The sequence below is a fragment of the Microtus oregoni genome, unplaced genomic scaffold, assembly GCF_018167655.1.
Source record: "Microtus oregoni isolate MIOR12 unplaced genomic scaffold, Mior012 000014F_ref0000157, whole genome shotgun sequence".
In the NCBI taxonomy this organism is placed as follows: Eukaryota; Metazoa; Chordata; class Mammalia; order Rodentia; family Cricetidae; genus Microtus; species Microtus oregoni.
Genome location: NW_024543073.1, coordinates 34,707,450 through 34,720,895, shown reverse-complemented (window position 1 = coordinate 34,720,895; position 13,446 = coordinate 34,707,450). Strand labels below are relative to the sequence as shown.

The 13,446-nt window shown below is 35.2% G+C and overlaps 1 protein-coding gene across 1 annotated transcript; it reads left to right on the top strand.

Annotated features, from left to right (window-relative positions):
* The first annotated feature begins 3,393 nt into the window (after positions 1 to 3,393).
* On the top strand, positions 3,394 to 3,804 carry LOC121455943 (60S ribosomal protein L27-like). The gene has a single exon (XM_041663728.1). The coding sequence runs from the start codon at positions 3,394 to 3,396 to the stop codon at positions 3,802 to 3,804; it is 411 nt and encodes a 136-aa protein (XP_041519662.1).
* The last annotated feature ends 9,642 nt before the right edge of the window (positions 3,805 to 13,446 follow it).

Sequence of the window (13,446 nt, the reverse complement as noted above, 5' to 3'; positions counted from 1 at the left end):
AATAGATTCATTGATCAAAGAAAACAGCAAATCCAACAAGTTCTGAACACAAAACATAAAATAAATCAGGGACATCATGAAATGACCAAACCTAAGAATAATAGGGATAGAAGAAGGAGAAGAACTCCAGCTCAAAGGCCCAGAAAATATATTCAATAAAATTATAGAAGAAAACTTCCCAAAGCTAAAGAAGGATAGCACAATGAAAGTACAAGAACATTACAGAACACCAAATAGACTGGAGCAAAAAATAATCCACTCTCCATATCATAATGAAAACACAAAACATACAGAACAAAGAAAGAATTTTAAGAGTTTCAAAGGAAAAAGGTCAAATAAATTATAAATGGTAAGCCTATCTGAATTAAACCTGACTTCTCAATGAAAATCATGAAAGCCAGAAGGCCTTGGATAGATGTGTTACAGACACTAAGAGACCATGGATGCAAGCCCAGACTACTATACCCAGAAAACCTTTCTTTCACTATCAATGGAGAAAACAAGGTATTCCATGACAAAAACAGAGTTAAATAATATGTATCCACAAACTCAGCCTTACAGAAAGTACTAGAAGGAAAACTACAACTCAAGAAAGGTAACAACACCCACAGTAGCACAGGCATCTAATAACCCTCCACCAACACAACTCAAAGAAGAGAAACATACAAACACTACCACCAAAAAATAAACAGAGTTAACAACCACTGGTCATTAATATTTCTTAATATCATTAGACTCAGTTCACCTACAAAAAGGCACATGGTAAGAGAATGGATATGAAAACAAGATCCACCATTCTGCTTTTTACAAGACACATCAACCTCAAAGACAGACACTACCTCAGAGTAAAGGGTTGGGAAAAGGATTTCCAATCAAATGGATCTAAGAAACAAGCAGGTGTGGTTATCCTAATATCTAACAAAATTGATTTAAACTAAAATCAATCATAAGAGATGGAGAAGGACACTTTATACTCGTAACAGGAACAATTCATCAAGATGTAGTCTCAATTCTGAATATCTATGCACCTAATATAAAAGCACTCGCATATGTAAAAGAAACATTACTAAAACTCAAATCCCACATCAAATCCCACACACTAATCATAGGAGATTTCAAAACTCCTCTTTTGCCAATGGACAGATCAACCAAGCAGAAACTTAAGAGAGAAATAAGAGAATTAAGAGATACAATGAATCAAATGGACTTAACAGACATCTATAGAACATTTCACGCAAACAGGAAAGAATATACTTTCTTCTCAGCAACTCATGGAACCTTCTTGAAAATTGATCACATACTCAGTAACAAAGCAAACATCCACAGATACAAAAATTTGGAGTAACCACCTGTGTCTTATTGGATCACCACGGAGTAAAGTCAGAATTTAGCAACAATACCACCCACAGAAAGCCTACAAACTCATGGAAACAGAGCAGTCAACTACTGAACGCCTGGGTAAAGGAAAAAATAAAGAAAGAAATTAAAGTATTATTTGAATTCAATGAAGATGAAAACACAACATACCCAAATCTATGTAGAAGGAGCAGCAGGCTGCATTCCTGCTGTCAAGCTCCCGGCCATCTGGCTAGCTTATGCTCCAAAATAACAACACACAAATTGTATTCTTTTAAACACTGCCTGGCCCGTTAGTTTCAGCCTATTATTGACTAACTCTCACATCTTGATCAACCCATTTCTAATAATCTGTGTAGCACCACAAAGTTGTGGCTTACCAGGAAAGATTCAGCATGTCTGACCTGGCAGCTGGCTCCATGGCGTCTGACCCCATGGCGGCTGCCTCACTGCCTTCTACCCAGCATCCTGTTCTGTTTACTCTGCCTACCTAATTTCCTGTCCTATCAAAGGGCCAAGGCAGTTTCTTTATTAACCAATGAAAGTAACACATAGACATATGACCAACCCTCCTACATCAAACTTCTGGGACACCATGAAAATGGTGCTAAGAGGAAAGTTCATAGCACTAAATGCCCACATAAAGAAAATGGAGAAAGCTCACATTGGAGACTTAACAGCACAGTTGAAAGCTCTAAAAGAAAGAAAGAAAGAAAGAAAGAAAGAAAGAAAGAAGAAGAAGGACTCACCCAGGAGGAGTAGAAGACTGGAAATAATCAAACTGAGGGCTGAAATCAACAAAATAGAAACATAGAAAACAATTCAAAGAACCAATGAAACAAATAATTGGTTCTTTGAGAAAATCAACAAAATTGACAGATCACTACACAAACTAATGAAAAGGCAGAGAGAGAACACCCAAATTAACAAAATCAGAAATGAAAATGGGGACATGACAGCAGACACTGAGGAAATTCAGAAAATCATTAGGTCCTACTAAAAAATGACTGTACTCCACAAAATTGTAAATGATAAAAAATGGACAATTTTTAGATAGATACCATATATCAAAATTAAATCAAGACCAGGTAAGCAATTTAAATAGACCTATAAGTCACAAGGAAATAAGTTGTCATCAAAAAATTCCCAACAACCAAAGCCCAGGGATGGATGGTTTTAGTGCAGAATTCTACCAGAACTTCCAAGAAGGGCTAATACCTATACTACTCAATATGTTCCACATAATAGAAACAGAAGGGTCATTGCCAAATTATTTTTATGAAGCTACTGTTACCCTGATACAGAAACCGCACAAAGATTCAACCAAGAAGAGAATTACAGACCAATTTCACTCATGAATATCGATGCAAAAATTCTCAATAAAACACTGGTAAACCAAATAAAAAACACATCAAAAAAATGAACCATTATGAGCAAGTAGGCTTCAACTCAGAGATGCAGGGTTGGTTCAACATACAAAAATCTATCAATGTAATCCATCATATAAATAAACTGAAAGGAAAAAAATCCATATGATCATTTCACTAGATGCTGAAAAAGCATCTGTCAAAATTTAATACCTCTTTCTGATCAAAGTCTTGGAAATATTGGGGATACAAGGATCATACCTAAATATAATAAAAACAATATACAGCAAATAAAAACATTATACACCTAACATCATATTAAATTGAGAGAAACTCAAAGCCATTCCAGTAAAATCAGTAACAAGACAAGGCTATCCACTCTCTCCATATCTCTTCAACATAGTGCTTGAAGTTATAGCAATAAAGTAACATAAGGAGATCAAGGGGATTCGAATTGTTAAGGAAGAAGTCAAACTTTCATTATTTGCAGATGATTTGATAGTATATATAAGTGACCCCAAAAGCTCTACCGGAGAACTCCTAGAGCTGATAAATACCTTCATTGATGTGGCAGGATACACGACCAACTCAAAAAAATCAGTAGCCCTCCTATACACGAAGGATAAAGAAGCTGAGAGGAGCTGCTGGGAACCGGATGCTCACTGTCGAAATGGGCAAGTTCATGAAACCCAGGAAAGTGGTGCTTGTCCTGGCTGGATGCTACTCCGGACACAAAGCCATCATTGTAAAGAACATTGATAATGGCACCTCAGACCGCCCTTACAGCAATTCCCTGGTGGCTGGAATTGACTACTATCCCCGAAAGGTAACAGCTGCCATGGGCAAGAAGAAATTTGCCAAGAGATCCAAGATCAAGTTCTTTGTGAAGGTTTATAACTACAACCACCTGATGCCCACAAGGTACTCTGTGGACATAATCCTGGACAAAACTGTTGTCAAAAAGGATGTCTTTAGGGACCCAACCCTGAAACACAAGGCAAGGAGGGAAGCCAAAGTCAAAGTTGAGGAAGGATACAAGACAGGGAAGAACAAATGGTTTTTCCAGAAGCTTCGCTTTTAGGTATATTTTGTTTACATCATTAAAAGTTTAAAAAACAAAAAAACAGACAAAAAAAAAAGAAGCTGAGAAGAAAATCAGAGAAACATCACCTTTCAGAACAGCCACAAATAGCATAAAGTATCTTGGGGTAGCACTAACCAAGGAAGTGAAAGATCTACTTGACAAGAACAAGTCTTTGAAGAAAGAAATTGAAGAGGATACCAGAAAATGGTATACTCGTGTGAATTTGGGTGATTGAGTATCATAGAGTTATCATTCTCTGCCAAAACATATTAGCCATAGTTAAAGTAAAGCAATGCATATCCTTCTTCTTGGCCTGTTGGTACTGTGAACTGTAATACCCTCACCCTCCAGTTCTGTGATTTGGGAGGAGAGGAGGTCAGAGACTATAGCCCTTCACTCTGGAGACTCTGATCTTTAGGAAAGGAGCCACATCATGTGAGGAAGCCTAGGGAGCGACTGCTCATTTCAGGCTGACCCAGGGGACTATGGCTACTGCTCATGAGCTCATTGTCTTTTTTTTCTATGCCTATATATCGTATTTCCCTGACTTCTTGATACAGTTTCACATCTATTTGAATTGATATGAATCTTTATTTATTGCCCCTGGTTCTCAAAAGTGTACAACTTTCATATTTTTACTTATAAATATATTCAAACTTTCATTATAATTTCTTTGATACATGAAGTGTTTTAAAATTCAATCACTAATATGTTTTAAAGTTTCTCCTTGGTATTCATCATTGATATCTTCCTCTTTCTCTTGTCTCTTCTCTCAATGCATCCAATTCCTTTCTTCTTTATTTTTTTTTAAATTAATTGCTGTCTTTCTTGGGCTAGTCTTGAATGCCTGGATTATAAACATGTACTATCACAACCAAGTACAAAGCCATTTATTTCTATCTGAGAATATAGTCTGCAAGGTGTCAGCTCTTTTTATTATTTATTTATTTGGTTTTTCAAGAAGGGATTCTCTGTAGTTTTAGAACCTGTCCTGCAACTACCTCTTGGAGATCTGGCTGGCCTCAAACTCACAGAGATCCAAGTGCATCAGTCTCCAAATTACTGGTATTAAAGATGTGCAGGAGTCAGCTCTTTTAAAATTCAATAATTCAATAAAATTGCCACTTGGCACATACATGATCATTCTTACAGATCTCTCTAATATTTGAGGAAAGTATAGCTGATTTCTGAATTGTTGCAATCACAAGAAACGTATATTTCCATTAATTCTCATGTCATTGTTTTTAACTGTTAGCTTTGTTTTAGCTTTTGATAATTGATCTTAGCAATCTCCAAAATGTATATTCATATTTCTCTCTTTTGTGCATGCTGTATTTAACAATTTTGATCACAATGCTTTCTGTGCATATTTAGATAGGAATGTTAGTCTTAGAGTCATTGAAGCATCGGTGTATCACTGCTTCATTAACAATATCTGCAGCATTCAGTTTGCTGTATCTATCAGCTGCAATACTTACAGTCTCATTCTAGCAGTCTCTAGAATGACATTCCTATACCCATTTTCCATAAATTACTATTTTCTTGATATATGTATTCATTTTTATTCCTGTTTTTACATGCTTATGTTCTTAATTTGACTGTTTCAGTTGATGATTATGCCCATTTTGACAAACAATTTTTTTCTAACAACTTATCTCTGACTGCAATTTATTTAAATCAGAGTGGAGATCTTCCATGTATTGAGATTGTCTCCAGTCATGGATCATTTGGCCTTGACCTGATGAGTAGAATAACACACCTACATTTCTTTCTTTGTTTTTTGCTTTTGCACCCAACTCTTTGTGCTTTTTATTAATATTTATCAGAATTGGTTTTCTAGCATTTTGGAAGTATTTCTGCTTGCTTTTCTTTAGATATAGGATTAAACATCCCTACCTACAACATTCTTACTTAACTATCAGAAAACAGATGCTAACCTGTGTGATTTTTCACACTTTGCTTTTCTTTAACTTCTCAGTTTCTGTCTATATTGATTTTACTGATCTATTCATGTAGTCTGTGTTTTCATTTTAGTTGTACAAAGGGATATTTTCTGTCTTTCCCATAATTCAGTAAGTTACAGTACATAGTAGAGAACCAGAAATGTAGTATGCATTGAATAAACATGGGTTGAGAAATAAAATAAGATGTATTTAAAGACATGATACCAATTTAAAGACATAAATAACCTCTAGGAAAATACTGAAAAGAATCATTAGCAGAGATTGTCAATGTACACCACTGCGATTTTAAGGAAGGGACTTGAATGCTAAAATTTTGAGAATGGGGGTTCCATGAGCAAATCCATTCTCCCTCTGTCATTTCCTTGTTTTCTGATCATAAGCAAGTCAGCTCTTCTTGACTACTTACTTTATTGTAAAATAGATGTAATAGAACTTTTAATATATGGTTTAATGAACATTAAAATTACTATTTCATACAAAGTACTTAAAAAAGTGCTCTGCACTTGGGAAGAACCACATAAGTGTTAGCACTATAATGTTATTAAGATAATCTCTGCTTAAAGAAAGATATATTGCCATTCATTTTTAGCATGATAATTTAAAATAATAAAATCAAGCTAATCTCCCATTTCTAAGATTCTAGATTCCCAAAGGAATTTTTCAGAGATTGTTTTGCTTCTGTTTTTAGTCAGAGGAAAGAAGGGAATAGTCTGAGGCTATGCTTGAAACCAATGACTGTTAATTTTATCCTAAAAAGGAGAGTAATCTTTAAGTAATTTACTTATGCATCCATCTATATTGAGAAACTTTCTGGGCAGGAAACATAAAGATAGACTGGTATGTTTCCCCATGTCAATTACTTTGTAACTATTTAATATTGAGTTCAATTCAAAGCCCCATAAACAGGATTATTATCCTCAGATATGAATCTGCTTTGGAAATCTTAATAAATCAGATTGGACCAAAAATTGTTGGCTTCATGAACAATGAAAGGCACTGGCATAGGAGAGCATCACCCAACCTGAGGAAGACACCAGACAACTGCTTTACAGCTCTACATGGCAGAATTTCCTGCCCCTTTAAATTTTTATAATCATATTATTTTCTTCCAGAAATTCATGAGAGAAATGTTTACCCTTGGTTTCATATGTGAAAGTTGCAGAATCTTTAATCAGTTACCATTTTGACCAGCAGAAAATGTCTCTTGCTCTCTCTCTTTCTCCCTCTGTCTGTCTGTCTTTCTCTCTCTCTCTCTCTCCACCCACACACATACACACACACACACACACACACACACACACACACACATTCATCAGTCTTGACTACAGAGCAAAGCCAGTTCGGGCACCCTCTCCTCTATTGCTTAAGGTCTAAGCTGGAATCATCCTTGTGGATTTCTAGGAGTTTCTCTAATGTCAGGTTTCTTGCTAGCCCCATAATGGCTCTCTCAATGAAGATATCTCTCTTCTTCCTTTTCTTCTCTGTCCTTTCCCCATCTCGAATATCCTGTTTTCTCAAGTTCTCCTCATCCTCCCCTTCTCCTCTCTTTCTATTCTGACCTACGTTCTTCCCACACCCCCATGATCCCGATTTTGTCCAGAGATCATGTCTATTTCATCTTCCCTAGGGGATCTATATATGTTTCTCTTAGGGTTCATCTTGTTACTTAGATACTCTAGGGTCGTGAACTATAGGTTCAATATCTTTTGCCTTGTAGCCAGTATACACTAATGAGTGAGTACATACCATTATCATCTTTCTAAGTCTGGGTTTCCACACTAAGGATGTCTCTTTTCTAATTCTATCTTATATCTGTTGGAATTTCCTCTGAGTTCTACATTCAGAACAACCTCAAGACTGCTGCCTGAGATGAACAAGCTTCACAGAATATTCCAGTACTTGACCAAAATCCTAAATTTTCTTTAGGTCTCCATAAAATGATCAGCACCTTCAATCAGCAGAAAGTAGCCTAGAAAGCTATGCCCACATTCCAAAACAAATGGATTATGGATTTTTGTCTTTGTTTAGAGTTTTAATTACAAGTTATTATGAATAATGGTCAGGAAAAACGTTAACAAAGGAGATTATATTTATAATTCTTGAAAGGAAAAAGGAGAAATACTTTGAGACAATGGCCTTGTACCCTGTAAAGTTTTGTTACTTGTATTGTTTTAATAAAATACTGATTGACCAGTGGCCAATATAGTATAGGCATGGTGAAAAGAATAGGAGAATTCTGGGAAAAGGAAAGGCTCAGTCTCCAGTTGTCACCAGGATGCAAAGGAAACAAGATGAGAATGCCTCACTGATGAAAGTTACCAAGCCATGTGTCTAACACAGATAAGAATTGTAGGTTAAATTAAGATGTGAGAATTAGTTAAAAAGAACCTTGAACTAATAGGACAAACAGTTTATAATCAATGTTTGCCTCTGTGTGTTTCTTTTGGGACAGAATGGCTTCAGGATTGGGTGGAACAGAAAATTCTGTCAACAGAATTTGTTGCCCAAGAGTGGTATTGCTGGGTCGTGAAGTAGGTTGATTCCTAATTTTCTGAGAAATCACCATACTGATTCCCAGAGTGATTGTACAAGTATTTGTTTACACCAGCAATAGAGGAGTGTTCCCAATACCTGTCCAGCACAAACTATCATTGCTTTTTTTTTTTTTTTTTTTTTTTGGTTTTTCGAAATAGGGTTTCTCTGTAGCTTTGGGGCCTGTCCTGGAACTAGTTCTTGTAGAGTAGGGTGGACTCGAACTCACAGAGATTCACCTGCCTCTGCCTCCTCCTTGTTTTTTATCTTAACCATTCTGACTGGTGGTAACTCAAAGTGGGTTTGATTTGCATTTTTCTTATGACTAAGGGTATTGAACATTTTCTTAAGTGTCTTTTGGCCATTTGAATTCTTTCTGTTGAGAATTCTCTGTTTAGTTCTGTTCGCTATTCATTAGATTATTTAAAATTTGATGTCTAATTTGTGAGTTCTTTGTATATATTGGGGATCAGTCCTTTGTCTGGTGTGGGGTCAGTGAAGATCTTTTCCATTCAGTAGGCTGCTTTTTTTGTCTTTTTGACTGTGTCCTTTGCTTTACAGAAGCTTCTCAGTTTTGGAGGTCTCATTTATTTATTGTTTCTCTCAGTGTCTGTGCTACTGAAGTTATATTTAGGAATCAGTATCCTGTGCCCATGCATTGAAGGCTACTTCCCACTTTCTCTTCTATTAGGTTCAATGTGGTCGGCTTTATCACATTTCGACCTGGGTTTTATGTATGGGGACAGATATTAATCTAGTTAAATTCTATTACATGATGCTATACAGTTTTGCTAGAAGCATTTTTGAAGATGCTTTCTTTTATTCATTGTATAAATTTAGCTTCTTTATCAAAAAACCAGGTGTTCCTAGGAGTGTGGATTAATGTCCATGTCTTTGATTTAATTCCATTGGTCAACCTGTCTGTCTTTATGCCAATACTAAGCTGTTTTCATTATTGTAGCTCTATAATAGAACTTGATGTCAGAGATGGTGTTGCTTCTGGAAGTTCCTTTATTGTACAGGATTATTTTTTCTGTTCTTTGTTTTTTGGTTGTCCATATTAAGTTGAGTATTGTTCTTTCAAGGTCTGAGAAGAATTCTGTTGGCATCTTAATGGGGATTGCTTTGAATGTATAGATTGCTTTTTTTTTTGCCATTTTTATTATGTTGATCCTACCTATCCAAGAGAATGGGAGATCTTTCCACTTTCTGGATTCTTCTTCAGTCTCTTTTTTGAAAGACTTAAGTTTTGCTTTACAGGTCTTTCACTTGTTTGGTTAGTGTTACCTAAAGATATTTTGTGTTATTTGTGGCTATTGTGAAGGGTGATATTTCTCTAATTTCTTTCTCAGTTCCTTTTACATTCCTATATAGGAGAGCTTCAGTTTTTTTGTTTTTGTTTTTTTTTTTTTGAGTTGATCTTGTATTCTTCCACATTACTGAAGGTATTTATCAGCTGTAGTAGTTCCCTGGTATAATTTTTGGGGTCACTTATATATACTATCATATTATCTACAAATAGAGAAGGTGTGACTTCTCCTTTCCAATTTAAACCTCTTAATCTCCTTTAGTTGTCTTATTTCTCTAGCCAGAACTTCAAGAACTATGTTGAATTGATGTGGAGAGAGTGGACAGCCTTGTCTTATTCCTGATTTTAGTAGAATCACTTTGAGTTTCTCTCCATTTAATTTGAAGGTTGCTGTTTGTTGCTTTTATTATATTTAGATATGTTCCTTGTATTCCTGATCTCTCCAAAACCTTTATCATTGAAAGGGGTATGCATATTTAAAAATGGTATTTCATAAGATTGGAATTTTGGGTAGAATATGCAGTTGATAGTCTCCTCTCAGTCATTTTAATATTTGCCTCTTTTTCCTTCCTGGTGTAGAAAGTCCTTCTGTTTATGTGTTGTGTTGACTAAGATTTCTCATCCATTTAGTCCCAAATAAGCACACAGAGGCATACATTAATAATAAACTCGCTACTATTATCCCAGGCTTCTTATTAGCTAATTTTTATAACTTATATTAGCATATAATTCTTAGCTATGTTACCCACTCTGCTTGGTACCTTTCTCAGCAAGGCAGTCATATCTTGCTTCCTCTGTGTCTGGATGATGACTGCAGACTGAGCTTTTCTCTTCTTAGAATTCTCCTGTTCTAGTCACTCTGCCTCTACTTCCTGCCTTGCGACTAGCCAATCAGCATTTTATTAAAAATAATACAAGTAACAGGATAAAAGACCATTATACCACAGCAGTGTTGCTTTTATTGGTTATTGAAGAAAGCTGTTCTGGGTAGTGGCTTAGCAGAATTCATCTAGGTGGCAAAACTAAACTGAATGCTGGGAGAAAGAAGGCAGAGCCTAAGAGAATCCATAAAGTCTTTGCCAGAGACAGATCTGCTGGAATCTTGTGAGTAAACCACAACCACGTAGTGATACAGAGATTAATAGAAATGGGTTAACTTAAAATAAAAAAGCTAGTCAGAAATATGCTTAAACTATTGGACAAACAGTGTTTTAAATAATATAGTTTCTATGTGATCATTTCAGGGCTGCACAACCAAGAACAAACATCCTCCGACAACAATTGGCATGCGAACAACACCTTCCAAACTCTGTTTGAAAAATTTGTGCATTAAAGAATATTTATTGTACGTAAAAGCTTCAATATGTGTAATTAATACAGTGATATAGTTTGTAAAGTCTTTAACAAGACCATGAAAGTTGAAATAACATGATCACAATGCTTTAAATGTGTATTTGCTTCATTTTATTTCTCTAAATATCTTAGATTTGAGAGGCACTAAAGAAGCTCTTAGCCATATCTTAGAGAGTCTCTTTAATTCTTGCTACTCCTCTATTTTGGTAAGCTTCAAGGAACAATCTTATACCTCCTTTATTGAAAAGTAAGCCATTATTAACTAAACAATACAATTAAAGGTCATGTGAAGCCTAGAAAATGCAAGGAAACTGAAAGAACAAAATTATACAAAAAAGAACATTACCTATTATACTACCAAGAAAAAGACCACTAACTAAAAGATTTAAAAGACTGTGACAAGATAAAGGCTAGAGGATGAGGACCTTGATATATATAGTTTTGAATATGATGAAAGCCCACCATAGTCAAGAATGCGTAATGTTAAAATGTTAGCAGGAATGTTAAAAGATTTACATCAAAATTAAATTTGAGGAAAGCTTTTTAATTGTTTGTTTGGTTGGTTTTTTGTTTGTTTGTTTTTCTAGACAAGACTTCTCTGTAGCTTTGGTGCCTGTCCTGAAACCAGCTCTTGTAGAACAGGTTAGCCTTGAACTCACAGAGATCCCCTCTGTCTCCCAATGCTGGGATTAAAGGTGTGCACCACCACTCACTGGCTGAGGAAAGCTTATACCATCTCTAAGACTATTTTTTCCTTTTTCCTATTGCTATTTTACCACTTCAAACTTTTTTGTTTGTTTGTTTGTTTGGTTAGTTTTTGTTTTTGTTGTTGTAACAGCCCCATAGCCTTCCTACCTTTCCATGCAGAAGTCTTGTGCAAAAGTCACACTAAAAATAAGAATCTTCTGAATCTTATACACAGCAGTTCAACATCTGCTCTGGTCATTCATTCTTTTCCTCCCAAAGATATCTGTGACTTTAGATTTCAGTATGTAAACTGTTAATATAAAATAAATATTATTTCTCAAAATATCGCCATGTTTATTTGCCATTTTGATATACTTTATAAATGTGTGGCAGTGTCATATTTTTTTTTCATTTCATTAGAGCTCTGTAGAATAGAAATCTAATAGATACTTGAGGAATGTTCCCCACAGTAGGCCACTGGTCTCCTTGCAGAGATTTTAGCTTATTGTGAGATTAATTTTCTTCAAATATAATTAAAAGGATTTACAAAATAATGGTAATAGAAGGCAACCATTACACATGTGTTTTTAGGTACCAATGCAAGACAGAAAGTGAAGGAGCATAAATCAGATTTTTCTATGTATACTGCCTCAATTCTGAAGTATTTGGGACTTTTGTTGTTCACTTAGTAGTGAAATGAAATAACATGTGCAGAATGTGTGTATTCATCTCCTAGACACAAGGGAAGATTGTCTTAATTGCAATTTTTTAATAAATATTTCTAGTACAAATACTTTCTGATATCCATTGTCTTATTCAGATTACAACTTCTTTTTCTACAAAGATATATTTATCTACATGAGTTGTTCTCTGTGTGAAATTTTTCATGAATTTTGTTTTACAAGGTATTACCCTCTGGAGAAACAACAGGAATAAAGTTAGATGGTGCAGATTTTGGAGTGATAAATATGGTCTCTAAGAAACTGCTGAAGAAACAAAAAGTTCTATTTTCTGCCGTTATATCTATTAAATGCCAAAGACAACCAGAGAATATAGCAGAATCATTTTAGGTCTTTTCTTCATATGTTAAACCTATTCTCACTCTCTTTAAAAAGTTTTTAAATATGCATTCCATAATGTGACTAAGTGGAATGCATTACACAGACAAAACTTAGAAATTCCTTTAGATGGCCTGTCAGTGTAAGCAGATGACAAGTCCTCACGTCAGCCAGCTAATCACCACAGCTAATCAGTCCTGGCATCCTTATGGTTCAGTGGCCAGCAATGGAGCAAATGGCCAGTCCTTGGCATTAAGGAGTTAAGTACTCCTTAGTCCACACTTTGAAAAAGTTTTGCACCATGCCCTTTTAGACAATGACTAGCTGTTAAGCTCAAAACTAATTAACATTTCAAAAACTAGTGTTAATCAGTATTAGGAAGACTCTGGGGAAACACTTCCCTGCAGAGACCCTTTTGTCTTGTGCTTTACTGCAATAACTTCTAAATTATTACTTTAATTTTAAGTTGTGTTGAGCACATACTAAACAAACCTGAAGATTAGTAAACTAAAAGAAGTAGAGTACAGCTTGGTTCCATGTTCCTTACACTTTCAAATAGAGGTTAATAAAATAAGGTGCATTTTGAAGCTAACTCAAATATGTATGACAGACATGCTTTTAATATAGGTCTATTTAATCAAATCCATAGAATGTATGCATTGATGTGACTTCATTCCTTAAGACACCAATCTTTTACTGCTATCTGAATATTCAGAAACAGTTATGCTTTATGTGA

Excerpts from the sequence above, each read along its gene's own strand:
- LOC121455943 (XM_041663728.1), top strand. The coding sequence starts at position 3,394 with ATGGGCAAGTTCATGAAACCCAGGAAAGTGGTGCTTGTCCTGGCTGGA.